The 15,081-nt window shown below is 34.7% G+C and overlaps 1 protein-coding gene across 6 annotated transcripts in view; it reads left to right on the forward strand.

Moving 5' to 3' along the window:
* Window positions 1-15,081, forward strand: part of DOCK4 (dedicator of cytokinesis 4) — a 240,175-nt gene that overhangs the window by 153,476 nt on the left and 71,618 nt on the right. For all 6 annotated transcript variants that reach the window (XM_017817903.1, XM_017817905.1, XM_017817904.1 and 3 more), the window contains 10 exons: window positions 2,327-2,451; window positions 3,456-3,618; window positions 4,147-4,253; window positions 4,892-5,048; window positions 10,672-10,769; window positions 10,875-10,958; window positions 11,056-11,156; window positions 11,498-11,579; window positions 12,473-12,643; window positions 14,038-14,230. In XM_017817903.1, the coding sequence (XP_017673392.1) occupies window positions 2,327-2,451; window positions 3,456-3,618; window positions 4,147-4,253; window positions 4,892-5,048; window positions 10,672-10,769; window positions 10,875-10,958; window positions 11,056-11,156; window positions 11,498-11,579; window positions 12,473-12,643; window positions 14,038-14,230 (1,281 nt within the window). The remainder of the gene's footprint in view (window positions 1-2,326; window positions 2,452-3,455; window positions 3,619-4,146; window positions 4,254-4,891; window positions 5,049-10,671; window positions 10,770-10,874; window positions 10,959-11,055; window positions 11,157-11,497; window positions 11,580-12,472; window positions 12,644-14,037; window positions 14,231-15,081) is intronic.

Below are 15,081 nucleotides of genomic sequence, written 5' to 3' on the forward strand. Positions count from 1 at the left end.
ATGTAGGAATAAACAGAATCTAGTAGTTTTAAGGGTAATTTTGTGACTTGAATAAGCATAAGAACAGCTTTACAGATTCAGATCAAGGGCCCATCTAGCTGAATGTTGTAAGCAGACACCTAAGGAAGAGTAAAAAGTGCGTATGGATATATGCATGTATGGTAATTATCCCCTGATGCTCTCCCAGCCTCCAGCTATTTACAACTCTAGGGAGTTCCTGAGTGCTTGTGATTACCTGTTTCATACCCTGTGGTTGATCTTTATTCCACGATTTCGACATCCTTTCCTTTCATGTATACATTTCTTACATTCACAACATCCTTTGGAAAGGTTTTGGCTTGTGTTTGGTTTTTGCTTTGATTTTGCTTTTGTGGGGTTTTTTTGGTTGTTTGGTTGTTTTGGTTTGCTTGTTATGTTTTTTTTAAAAAGTCTTGCCGTGCATTACCTGAATAGCCACCACCTTTTGTTTATTTTGAACCTGTTTCCCACCAGGAACCAGAGATTGATTCAGTGGTTGCACACACTTACTGGTAATTCAGCTTTTTCATCCATGCCTTCACACAAAACTCTTAAGTGAATGCTATCTGGTATTTTTTCTGTTGATTCTGTCTAGCTGTGTTCCAGCCTTGGTCCATAGTTGTTTCAGAAGGTAACTGATAATAAGCTAATACAATAGCAGATTTCCACCCCTTTTTTGTGGACATGGGTCTCGAGGGCTTGATAATATAGCAGTTTCTTCTTTTATTTTTTTATTGTTTGGATTGTGCTTTGGAGGAACCATTTAATTACTTTGAACACAGTGATGGAATAATGTTATAAAAATAGTAGAAGACTACAGAAAAATCATTGTTTCTGGTACTTAAAAATCACTGAAGAGTTGCATGCAGTAAAATAAATGGAAGGAATGTGAAACATGAGAGTACCATGAAAAGTTCAAGCAAGTCAAATTCTGCTTGCAAATTAAAATGAAGCTGCAAATTAAAGATGCACTAATTCTTTATAAGTTACGTATCTTTTAATTAATTTTACCAACAGTACAAATACCCATCTCATGGTTGCCTTCTAAGTGGCACATCTATAAATATACTAAACTATCATACTTGATTTCTTTTCACCAGTGCTGAGTGAAAATCTGCTTTGTTAAAAGATGATATTCCCTTTTCACTAAGCTTCCATTCTCTATATGAAAGCATATATTCTTAATTTTTCTTTCTACCAAATCCAGAAATAGGAATTTTAGGAGATGCTCCTAATTATTATGCTGTTCATCCTTCTTTATTCTGCATTTCACTGAGAAATTCCAATTGTTTCAAAGTAGTTCTGGTAATGTTTGTCCAGAGCTAGATTAGTTTACACTTTTTAGAAACAGATTTAGCGTCTTCAAACAGAAAAGGGACTTCCCTACCATGGCACTCCAGTCACAACCAGTACTGCTTTTCCCCCTGTCTTATTCTCCCTGCAACCACTCTTTCTTCCTTTTGTCAAATATAAACTTTGCAGTTTGTGTCAGCTGAAATTAAAATAAAATTACCATTGATCTCATCCATAAGATCTGTTTATGTTCTGACAAAATGTTTAGCATGATATTGCATGAATGTGCAAAGAATTTCAATTCAAATATACTAGCAGTATTTAATAACTTGTACATACCATGTAGCACTTAGGTAGTGCCTGTATTGGATTTGTAGTTTGATGAAGATTTTAATTTCTCAAAAGCCTTTTCAATAAGTGAAAAATAAGCTAACTAAGCTAACTTTTTGCTAGTAAGCTTTGGAACACCCTATTAATGTAAAATATGTTGATCTTTCGTGTTGCAAAGACAGGTTTGGATGCTCGCAATCTGGGAAGACTGCTCTTCTATTGGAAAGATCACCAACCTCTTGGTTTTTCCTTTTCAAAATAATACACTTTCTTTTGTGGTTAGGTGGAAAAAAATCATAGTCAGTTAAACAGAGAACTGTAATGATTACAAATGAAAGAAAGTACATTAATATTGCCTTAGATTAAAAGAAGAATTAAATGAGGTGGAGCTAGACACCAGCTTCAGTATAGCTGGACATGCCACTGTAAAGACCAAACAGACTTCATAGATGAGTAAAAGCCCTTAGAATTGGTTTAGAAAGGCAGATAATCTTTGGGTTTTGAGAGGGATGAAGATATGTTGGTTTTCTTAGTTTCTGAAACCAATTATCTAAAATACAAAAATACTGGTAAATTGTGGGTGTGATTATAAGATAAAAATCTACTTAAGTACTAAAAGCAAGAAGTAAGCAATTTGAAATGACTTTTGGACACCTTGTGTTTTGTTTGGTTTTTTTTTTGATAGGTGAAATGAGGAATGATTTATATATTACTGTAGAAAGAGGAGAATTTGAGAAAGGAGGGAAAAGTGTGGCCAGAAATGTGGAAGTGACAATGCATGTGGTGGACAGCAGTGGACAAATATTAAAGGTATCATTGTTGTATGTTCTTCCTTACTGTAGTTAATTTTTATACACTTTTTCAGATGTAATTTTTGTGGCGATGATTGAAAAGTAAAAAAATGCTTTGGAAAGGACGTGTTTATCTTCTGCTGTCTTTAGGTATGCAGAGTGTTTCCACTTTGCTTAAAACCTTTATAAACCTTTATAAATGTTTATTTCTATGATCAATTCTGTTGTTGAGATAAATGCCTGTAATTGCCAACCAAATAAATAATGATTCCATTAAGATGCTGGAAAATTTTGAAGCAAGATCAAGTTTTGGAGAATTATTTCATAATAATTCTTCTTAGTAGCAATGCAATTCCTTATGTTACACAGAACAATGTATTTTAATAATTTTAAATTTTGTGTCTGATTTTAATAAATTGGGGATCCTTGATGCATAAATCACCACCTTTCCTACATAGAATTAATAGGTATCCACAGGTCAGGAATTAGACAAATTGATTTGTCTACCTTGCTATGGAGAAACCATCATGGGTGTTGCAAAGGCAACGAACACTGCTTCTTTCTGATCACGGAATCCAGATTTATTTTTTAATGGTGGGAGATGCCACTGATAATGGCAGGGTTACAGGCTTATTTTGGAGGACTGAAGATCTTGAGCCTGGGCTGTTCTGGTCTCAATTCCAATCTTATTTTTTGCTTGGACATAACACTGGCTAGACTTTGAGGTGTCATGGGACTTCACAACACATTATTGCTTAAGCCTCCCTGATCACCCAGGAATCCCCCGTTGAACAGTTCGATTCTGATTGATGCGAATGATTCTTGCTATTTCTAAAAATTTTTTAATTGGCAAATATCAAGCAAGTGCTACTATTTTTGAGGGTTTTACGATACTGAACATTGTACCACATTTGGCGTTTATGATACGAATGTAAATATTAATAGTCTTCCTCAAAAGACCAGTCCTTGATGACATTTTACCAATGCACTAATCTATCTTTAATCATATTTTTAATTCATTAGGATTTTATCTCATTTGGCTCTGGAGAGCCACCAGCCAGCGAGTACCATTCTTTTGTGCTTTATCATAACAATGGTCCCAGATGGGCTGAGCTGCTGAAACTTCCTATTCCTGTGGATAAATTCAGAGGAGCTCACATCCGCTGTGAATTCCGGCACTGTTCCAGTAAGTGCTGTTCATGACTTCTGCTAGTCCTCTCCGTTACAGCTGCAGTAAGCACACGAGTTTCTATAACACCTCAGGAAAAAGACAGCTGCATGAACTTACTCTGTAGTGCTTTTTTTTACTTATAAAATTCCAAATTTTTTTAAACATTCTGAAAAATTTTAGCGATGATTTTGAGGTAAAAATTGATGACTGGATGCAGATTCTGAATTCCAAGGTATGAGAGACAGCTTTCATAGGGGTGGATAAACGTCTATATGTTGCTAAGATTTCATATTTTGTGGCTTGCATTATTTGTTGTTAATAAATACTAAATCATTTCAGAATACTCCTTTCTGATTTAAAGTGAGATAAAAAAAAATATTACAGAAGACAATGTGAAAATCGGAACAGAAATTCAAGATAATCTTCATCCGATTAGCTGCAAATAGCTTCAAGTATACTTTCTTATGTTATATTAAATAAATTTACTTGGTCTAAAATGTATACTATTAACTTTAAGTGCTGCTATTCATATACGCATTTCAGCAAAAGAAAAGGGTGAGAAGAAGTTGTTTGGCTTTTCTTTCGTGCCCCTGATGCAGGAAAATGGAAGAACTCTGCCAGATGGCACCCATGAACTCATTGTACACAAGGTAATTTGAATTAGCAGTGATTAGCTGTAATGATTCCTCTGGAACATAATTTAAATATCCAGAGATGTGAAGTTGAGAAAGTCTGTATTGATGAGTCATAATTGTCATCATTAAAATATCCATTGCTGATTCTTTAATATTAACCTTCTATACAAACTGCAATTGAATCTAGGTGTGTGTTTCAGTGCACTGCTTTTCCTAAGTCTTAGTATTACATCACATTGTGTTTAGAGTGGATTTCACAAAGGTAAGTTCAATTAAAACACACAAAGTGAACCCTGTCACTGAATTTCTCAAGCTGGAAAATCAGACAAGCTCATTTATCTACTCAATGTTATAATTTTTAGAGATATTTCAGCTTTGTGGAATTTTTGTTTCTACATTTAAGAGCTGTCTCTTCATTCAGAGGATTTGATATGCTCACAGATAAATTTTAGATTTTAACGCAAAAATTTGTAGCTATTTATTTGACAAAACCAGTGCAAATTTGTTAGGTTTCAATGTCAATATATGAAGCTGTGACCTAAAACCAAAGTTTGCAACAGGCATGGTGAAAATTCTTCAGTTTCTGGGAGAGAAATAATAATGATTCGGGTTTTTTGTGCCATTCAGTTGTTTTAACTGGTTTGTTTTCACAGTGTGAAGAAAACACAAACCTTCAGGACTCTGGTCGCTACCTCAAACTCCCCTTTTCAAAGGGAATATCCCTAGGAAACAACAGCCAAGCAGTAAAAACCACTAAAGAGTCCTTCTGGATTACATCCTTTCTCTGTTCCACTAAACTCACACAAAATGGTAGGATATGTTGATTATTTAAAACAAGATGAGTTCAAATGAATGTGATACTAGCCTTTTCCATGTCAAGCAATCATGGATGTACTCAAAAAAGCTTGCTTCTATCTATTTTATAAACTGCTTTTTTTCATAATTTTTTAATATCCAGAAGGAAACAAGTGCAGCATGATAAACCACTATTTTTAAGTAGTTCAAGAATGCTTTTTAGATTAACATGATATTGGAATCAAATTCAGCACTTTTGGAATCAACTGTCAAAACCCAGCTGCTTTAGAAAACTTCTTAATGTGTTTGTTGTAAAGTTTTTATGAAATACTTTTTGTCAGCTTTAGGCTGTAGCAGTTTGTTTCTAATTAGACATATATTGCTTTTTTTGGTGCATTTTTTTCTCTTACTTTAAACCAACACACATTTACTACTACTTAAAGCAATCTTACACGCTGGATATAAGGAGAAGCAGATAGAAATACATATGTTTACACTCTTTATCAGTGCTCTGTATAAAATTCTTAAGGTTCTTGTTTACTTGCCATATTAATTACAGTTTGTAACTAAAACAAAAAAGTGTTTGTGAAACAGTTTTCCACAAATTTCTAAATATTGTGTATTTGCTTGGTAATATGTTTCTGACCATTCTTTGATATACCCACAATTTTATATTATTTTTTTCTAGGATGTTTATCACAGTTTTAAGATCTTGCTTAGCTCTCTTTTGTGTGGGAATATCTGTGACTTTACCCTTCTTCTGTGTATGATGATAAAATTGCTAATTGTGTGCAAATTGATTATAGATGTTTAACAAAACTAGAGAAGCTTTTTAAATTGAAATAATCATCTTAATTTTTACTGTTTAGTAGCAAGTGTCCAAAATAGAACTGTGTGCAACAATGTTTTGTTTCCTTGTGCACATCCATTTTGTATTGTTATAGCAATTACCTTCAAAATAATCAGTTGCCCAATAAAAGATTTTCCCAAAGGTTGCTAATAGGGAATCAGAGACTAAATTTGCTTCAGTTAAAGGCCTTGATTTAGGAAATCACATGAATCTACTGATTCTTACACATGCTTGAAAGTGCTGCCCAGAACTTCTCTCTCTGATAAATAGTTACCCCATTGTCTGGGGTTATAATACTATTTTTGTTCACAGTGCAGAAGTTATTTTGTACTTAATATAAATATAAGTGTGACATAGGGCATAAAATTTCCTCCTTTTTCTTTTTTTAACCACATTCTGAGTAAGAGAGTGTAGAATATCTGAATAATATTGATCCCCTTTTCAGCTCTGAAAGAGTTAACAATTATTTCAGCAGTACTTCAGAGGGTGGAAATATTTTCAATAGACAGGCTCATATTTTCTCCAAGGATCTTCTTTGGGAAGTTCATCTTGGTGAGTTTCCAAATCCCCATTCTTTTAAACAAAAATTTGCCAAAGTCTATTGCATGCTCAGAAAATTAACATAGAGCAAAGCATGTGGATATTTGGTCATGTGAGCATTACTTCAGTTATCCCTGAGAGAATGTAGCGTATGTATTAAAAAATACAGGATTAAAAGATCTATGTGTTTAATTTTTTAAATAAACATTTGTATTGGTATTTTTGAAAATTGCTGATTATTTTTTACTCTGTTTTTAAGTTTGGAGATTTTTCTGATCTTCTCAGAGATTCGCCTGTGTTTACAAACAACAATGTCCAGCCTGAAAATTAATTGAAAATTATGCTGTTGTCTGGCGATGGGGTGGGGGAGGAGCCCAAGCCCAGACTTGTAAAGGGTGTGACTCAATTAGGCCACAGCTTTACTGGCTTGCTGGGAAATTTTACTCAGCTGTCATTCTCTCATTGATTGTTCCCACATGCCATCAGCTGTCATGCATATTAGGAATTTATGGGGAGTGGGGGAAGGAGACTGACTCTTAGTTTTTGGGATCCATAACTTTGTTACCCTTGGTACTTTGGAGGGGTAATTAGGATTATTTTCAAACAATTTCTAGAGACCTTCTAACCAGGGGAGTCTCTGCATTAGTCAGCATATTGCTAAGAAGGCGTCCTTATCTAATCTGTCAGCCAGTTAGGTTTTCCTTTGCTTTTCCCTTTGGTCATGAAGAGTTAATGAGTTAATGTTAGCAAAAAAGTATACCAGCTTTTATATGTTATATTCTTAGCTGGGCTGTTATATTTCATTATCCTAAAAAACCCCAAAACAGCAAGAGAGAATATCATATTTTTCTACTGAGTAGTTGTCAAAACAACTTAGTTGTTTTTTCTTACTTAGTTTTATTTAGTTTTTGACATATAGGAGGGATCTCTCCCTGCAAGAGGCTCAGGATTCTTCCAGCAAGTCAGAATATTTTAGCAAGTTGGCATCCACTTGTTTCTCAGCACTGATCAGCACATCCCTGGTCAGCAGCTGTTGAGCTGCAGAGCAACATGCCATACAGCATGGCAGTTGCAAGGCAGAGGTGTAATCCATCTAGCTGCATTTTAAAAAAGCCAAACCAGTAATCAATAAAACAAAAGTAATACTGGGAAGCTTTCCAGAGTGACCCCAGTTTGGAGGGAGTGTTGGCAATGACAAAAGCAGCCTTTTGGAAAGAGGCGTGCTGACTGCCAGTTCTGGAATTTGGATTTTTCCTCTTGGAATGCAGTAGTGTTACAACAAGCCAATTTCTGATGTCTCAAGATTTATATGGAAAAACATTCCCAACCACTTTTTAAACACATGATTCTAAACCTTTTATTAAACCTAGTGCTTTGGATTTAAATTGCATACTTTGAGAAGGGGTGTGTTTTGTTTGGTAGGAATGGTAAGTCATGTGTAGCCTATTTTAAATATACAGACCTTGATTATTATTAAGAAACTGCATTGAAAATATTTTTCTTCTTCAGCAAATTAATCAGCAGCAATGACTTTTTCCCTTTTCCAAAACTATGTCTTCCTAGTGGGCCTATTTCTGGGGACAATTTTATATTCTCATTTCTCTTAATAGATAACACGTTGCTATCTGTTCCCCTTGTGATTCACATGTCGGATTTTCTATTCGTGTCATTTATTCTTGGGCTATTCACTAATGTTATCTCAGCAATGTCTTTTCTCCTTAGCACTTCTCTTGAAATAAGTGCTTTGAAGTGAGTGTCTTTTGCTTTCTCTTTATTTTTAATCCCCCAACAAATCCCTAATATTGAGTGTCAGCTATCTTCCACCAAGTTCCTCCAGCAAACCTGTAAAGATATGTTTTTTCCTGCTATGAACTGACAGTTTCAGCTCGTCTTGCTGCTCAGCTTGAGCTGAGGCCTAAACAGAATAAAGTGGAGAAGTACATTTAATTATTCAAAAGACAAATGCAGTTCACTGGATTTGTAATTCTTGTATCTTAAAAATTCCAGAAAGAATAATAAGACCTATCATTTGTCCTTGATCTTTGAGGTGTGCCTCTGATGCACGTGTGAGACCCTTCATCACTCTTAGCACAACTCATGTATCTCTTTTTTTCCATGCTTGCACAGCATTGAAGCAAAGTAAAAAAAGTAACATATAAATATATCAAAACAATTTGTGCCTATCAAAAGCAATTAAGGTAGCAAAATATTTGTGGAATCTTATGTAGGTTGTTTGCCATTAACACCCCTGGCAAGATTTGAATATAGGGGGTGATTTATTTAATGCTAATAAAGTCAAAAATATTACTTCATTTCTTGTGGGAGAGAGGAACTTCCCTGGAGCAAACCGTGAAAGAGGTGACACAAAGATAGGTTTTGCTCAAATATTACTTGAGTGTGAAAACAGTCTGTGGTAGAAAGCACCCAAAGAAATGCTGAACCAAGAGGAAAACTTGCTATTAACATTTTAGTTTGATAAGTACTGAGAACACTTCAGAAGCACTGGATGCTTCTAAGACAGTGCTGGGCAGTTATTAACTAGATTATAGTTTAGCTTAAACTGATGGAAGGGTTGGATGGTGATTAAGGTTTTCTGCTTCAAACAACCAGGCATTAGGAATTTCTGAAAAGCTGGTTAGTGAAACGTGGAAGTAGTAAACTTGAATATAAAGGGGCTTCGGGATTTATTTAATTAAACAACTCAAAAATATGTGTAACTTTTACTGAATACAAATTGAAAGGACGGACCACTGCCAACGTGTCTGTTTGGGGGAGAAATTGCTGAAAAGCCAAGTCAAGTCTGCAAAACTATTTTAGGATATTGAATGGTATGGAATATGAAATTCAGAATCTTAGAGTAAGGTGTTTTTTTTAGTACATCTCTGAAGCTGAAAGCAGTAACGTGTTCAAACACTATTAAATGTAGAACTTGCATTTAACACAGGTGGAAGGGCAGATATGTTAACTGGGCCATCACCCCTTGATGAATTTTATACAAGTATTTACAAGAAATCATGGATGAAAAAATCAACTGGAATGTGCTGTAAGATGAGTTTATCAAAGACGTATCATGCCAGAATAAACTTCTTAATCTTTCTTTTCAAAGTTTTTTTAGTTATTATGCAGAGGAAATGTAGCAGTTTGATAACACACCACATGGGAAATTAGAAAAGATACAGATTAAATTAAGAGTTTTAAAACTGGCAAATAAAAGTTAGAAGGAAATGGGCAGGTTGCACTGTAGTAGAATGAATTTTCTTCCTGAACAGAAGGAAAATACTGCTAGATCTGAAGAAATCTCTGGGATTGATTTCTGATTTAAAGGAGTAGAAGGGGTTGGGGATGAGAGTTACTTCACTAAAATCTGAGACAATTTGCTGCTAATACATCATGGAAAGGTCTCATCAGTTGAGAGAGACAAAATCAAAATATGATACAGCAAAGCAAGGTAACTTTGATTTAAATAAATAATAAGAAAAAGTAGAAATTAGATTGAATCTAATGGTAGAAAAATCAGGATCATACACTGGTGGAGAATCCTGCAGATTCTGCTATACCCAGGAAGCTGAACAGTATTAAATAGGAGAAAGACATTTGTGTCACCAATATGGTATATCTAAAAGGCTCTCAAACTCTAGAACATTTTTATATCATTGCTAATGATATAAAAAGCAGTGATGTAGTATTATCTGTAATGTAGTTATCATTTTGGTCAAGAAAGGAGAAGGAGAACGAATTAAAACTGGAGGAAGTTTGAAGACACTCGGCTATCTTTTAGCTTAGAATAGTTTATTTTCCAGAAAGGATTGTGTTGCTTTTTAATAAAGCAGGATCTTAGAGACATTGTGTTTGTTCTCTAAAAGGACATAGGAAGATTCAAAATAGTAATTAGGAGACTATTTCTAGCTGTCAGAGAACAATTCTAGAAGGCATCCTTCAGTGGGATAAGAGAGAGCAAAATAATTTCTTTGCTTAAGATGGTAGTTGAAAAATATCTGAACAAAATTGCATGATACAGTTGCCACAAGCAACTGATTTTAGGGACCCAGCACCATGTTCTTATGTTTGTTGGTGGAGCAATTATGGAATGGAATGAAAATTTGTTGTTGGGAAGATCATATAACAGCAAATCTGAAGATGTTTTCTTTAGTCTAATAATGCCAAATTTTGCTGAGTGGACTGTAATAGTCAAATTTAAAATCTGAAATGCGTTGCTTCCAACTTTAATCTTGCATTTTGTTTTTGCAGGAGATATGCTTGACCTGCTGAAATGGAGAACCCACCCAGACAAAATTGCAGGTTGCCTCTCAAAATTAAAAGAAATTGATGGTTCAGAAATAGTGAAGGTATGTACCTTTCTATACTTTTAGATAATATGAGGGAAATAACATATTTCCATGTCACAGAAATATCTATTTAATAACAAACTGTCTCTTCTTCTCTCCCATCAGTTTCTTCAAGATACACTAGACACTTTATTTGGGATTTTAGATGAAAACTCTCAGAAATATGGATCAAAAGTATTTGATTGTTTGGTAAGTTTCATTTTATGATGATGCTTGACACTACTTAAGAACTAAATAAAACAAAAAAAAAAGGTTTTGGGTTTTTTTCTTTTTCTCTCACATTTAGGTTCACATAATAAATTTGCTGCAGGACAGCAAGTTTCACCACTTTAAACCAGTAATGGACACTTACATTGAAAGTCATTTTGCAGGAGCACTTGCATACAGGTGAAGTCTGTGCTTTTTCTATCTGATTTGAATACTGACACTTATTACTAAACTAAGCAGAATCAATCATTATGTTAAAAAAATGGTGTATCTCTGTTTAAAATAATTCTACTGCATATTACAGCTAGCATTATTGCTGGTTCATTAGAGATCTACTACGTGGCCTTCAGGAGATGGAAAACTAAATGTAATATTGGGCCTATAGTGATCAGTGAAATCTAGTCATATATTTTTTATTTTGTCAGTGTTTCTCATATGACAGCTATTGGTGTGGATTCTATGTGCAAAATTAACCCTTTTCCCACTTTGGTGTTATAATACTTTTTGATGTGCTATTCTAGAGATCTTATAAAAGTACTCAAGTGGCATATTGATCGAGTCACTGAGGTGGAGCTTCATGAGCACATACAGGAAGTCCTAAAGGTAATAAGAATCATTGAAGACAATTATATATTTGAATGATGTATTCATACAGTACCAACAGGTTTAACTTAGGAAATGAAGCAGATTCTACATAAATGGTGGAATAGTAGTTCTAATTCTAGGGAGCTGCAGACTTTTTCAGTGCAGTGAGTTTTTTCATTGTTCTCTTTTGTCAGTACCTGGATCATTAAAGCTTACCACCACTAGGCTCTGGAGCTCTATGTTGCTTACTGTATGAGGCAAAGGAGTCAAATATAGATTGCATTGGTGGTGTTAACATCCATCGCATAACTGAATCTAAATGGCAGACATGCGTGCTGACTTAATTGTTCAGTCCTGACACCAGGGAATTCTACTGAAAGGTGGTGGGTTTGGTTGCTCTTGTTGCTTTGGCTTGTATCATCAACAGCACCCAGCATGCCGTCAGGCGGAGTTATACAACAGAATAATCCCATTTGGGACAGATGCTACAGGCTGGAAAGAAAATATCAGTGTGGTACCCTTCTGTATTTTAGCATGCTGCTGTGAACTTTGGTGCCTTGCTGATAAGGAAGGGCTGTATTTTTAATTTGCAATCTAATCTTTTTTTTTGTAGGTGGGGATGTTGTTTTGTTGTTTGGTTGGTTTGGTGTTTTGGTTTTTTTCGTATTACCTGGTTAAAAAATAGCGTTCCTTGATTTGTAGAGATTATGAAAGGCAAGGGAAGAGCAGCTCTGAGTATGTGCTTTTGAAATGTTGCTAGTATTTCAATAGAAAGATTTGCCAAAATTAAGTGATGTGGTGTCCTGTTTCAGACCCTTGTCTTTATTTGAATTATATAAGCATTGTGTGTGTTCTATTTAAAGAGAAGTGTCTTAATTTTTATGATTTATCTCTTATTTTGGGATTTATAGGCACAGGAATATATCTTCAAATACATAGTTCAGTCTCGAAGGTTATTCTCTATTGCTACTGGTGGACAAAATGAGGAGGAATTTCGCTGCTGTATTCAAGAGCTTCTTATGTCAGTACGCTTCTTTCTTTCTCAAGAGAGCAAAGGAGCTAGTGCTTTATCCCAACTACAAGTAAGTTTTCAAGTGTGCCTTGCTTATTGGCATTTTCCGTATCCAGTGTAAAATATATAGACCTGTCCAGAAAAGAAAATGTGTTTTTGCTAGAGCAAAGTGGCATTTTCAGCTTTTTATCCTACAGTGTGAAATTTTCATACCAGCGGCTTCTAAATATGCTTGGAATACATAATCCTAAATGCGATATTTCATTTGGAATTATAATAATTATATCGATGATACAAATAAAGTAATTTCTCTGGTTTGGGCATTTTACATCCTAGTCTAACCACATTGACACTGAAGAATTTGAGCTATATAAAAGACTACTATCAGGGTTTTCATGCTTGCCAGAAAATTTTTAAGTCTTGATGAACTATATAAGCTGATATCTTTATTTCAGTTGAGGTTAATAAAATTGTCTACTGCTAAAGTACCGAGGCAAAACAAACAGGAGACAGCTCTCTGCATTAAGTGCCAGAGATTTACCAACTCCTATAGCTCATAAATGTACTGTCCTCTTCCCATATTTCTGTAACCGAAAGTGTTTAAGGTCCTGTTAAGAATTATTAATTTCTAAGCTCTGTAGAAAACTGTTCTGCCAAGAAAATGGCAAATTAGAGAAAACAGAGTAGAGAGGTAATGCTTCCATCTCCTGTCGTGTAAGCAGCTGGAGTGAAAAGACAATAGTAAAATAATATAAACAGCTGCATTTAGAATTATTCTTCAGTATTTTTAACTTTTGTCATCTGTTCTGCCACCAGTGTGAAGAAGGGCCCAGGTATAAGTAGCTTTTCTCAATCAGAGAGGTTTGGAGAGGAAGAAGGGAATGTCAGTTCTACCTTTTTTTCTCTGACATTGTCCTTCTTACTTTGATGGTGATTTGTTTTTCTATTTATCAATGAATTTCTAATCCAATTTTAGGATTCTTGAAGTGAACCAAGACTACCAATGCTGTCTCACTCCAAAATAAAAATGTTAATTATTTGAAAAATAGAAGATATGGAGGCTTTTATATTACTTATCTTAAAGCAAACTCCACACAAATATTTTTTACATCATATCAGCTAGATTTTGCTATCCTTTTAAAAATTTCGTCGCACACAGAGATAAGTGTATTTAAAGTGTAAATATTTTTTTCTTAGTTGAACATTTTACTTTCACTTTGTCCTGGGAAAAAGTAACAGTTTTTAGGTAATGCTTAAGGGAAATAGTCACACTTATAAGCCCGTTAATGAATGTGAGGATATTTCTCATGAAAATATGACCATTTTTAAAGCTACTACCTACCCTTGAAATATAAAACCAGGTGTTTTTCTGCAGTTACTTTATTTTCTATAGTTATTTAAATTCTATAAATGTCAAAACTATGCTGCAATATCTGACTGTCCATTTTTACCCTGTTCCTCTAGGCTGTGTTTCTCAGCTCATTCCCATCGGTGTACTCTGAACTTTTGAAGCTCTTTGATGTAAGAGAAGTGGCAAATTTGGTTCACGATGCTCTGGGCAGCTTACCAACAGTCATGCATGGGGATGAGTCCCTTCAAGCTGTTAAACTGCAGAGTATTGGGAAAACTGTAGAAAGTCATCTGTACACTAACCCAGGTAAGGTTATCCTGAGCTGCCTGCAGATAAGGAACTCAAACTGTGTGCTCTGTACATGGGCCAACAGGTGCTGAAGGAAATAAGTGTTCCTAAGGAACAGTTCTTGAAGTACTGCTCTGTAGAAGCTGCTCATTTACAGGAATACAGTTGTTTTAATTTAGTGGTTTGTTTTTCAGAGGCAGAGTCTTAAAATATAGGTTTTTTTGATCTACTGCTAGAAATATGTCTGTGAAAAAAGTTTACCTTATGCTTTTTAAGTAATTATAAGGAAAAAGCTTTGCTAAAATTATTTTTGTCCTTTTTTTTTTTTTCTTTGGGGGGCTGTTCATTTGTGGACAGTTCATCAAACAGGTTTTCACTTATCCATTAGGTCTTATTTGTGTAACTCTTGCTAGTTCCACACATTAGATCCTCTGTTTCTTAATGTAGTATAAAAATGCTTGTGCAAATGCAAGTGATGCTTGGTGCACCAACAACATAGTTATTTGCTGTGCAGAAGAAAAACTGCTGAATGGTAATTAGCATGATATTCTTTGTTTGCATTCTAAATGAAACTCATAGAATAACCAAGTATTAAATTTGAGATTAAGTAACTTTGAAACAAAATAATTAAAATAGAAGATATTTTAAGAATTATAGTAAGTGTTTATTTACTCACCAATAGCCCTGAGAGCTGTTTGGGTATTGGCTGATGGAATTTAGTAGAAGTGGTAACTCTTGCCATCTAAAGCATTCAAGATAAACACATTGCAATGATGAAAGCCCTGCAAAAACTACCAGGATACACATAAATACTTTGAGATGCTGAAAAATAAAGGAAGAGTTCTTTGAGCATATTTTTTTAAAATGCT

This window comes from Lepidothrix coronata, unplaced genomic scaffold (assembly GCF_001604755.1).
Source record: "Lepidothrix coronata isolate B3197 unplaced genomic scaffold, Lepidothrix_coronata-1.0 Scaffold63, whole genome shotgun sequence".
In the NCBI taxonomy this organism is placed as follows: domain Eukaryota; kingdom Metazoa; phylum Chordata; class Aves; order Passeriformes; family Pipridae; genus Lepidothrix; species Lepidothrix coronata.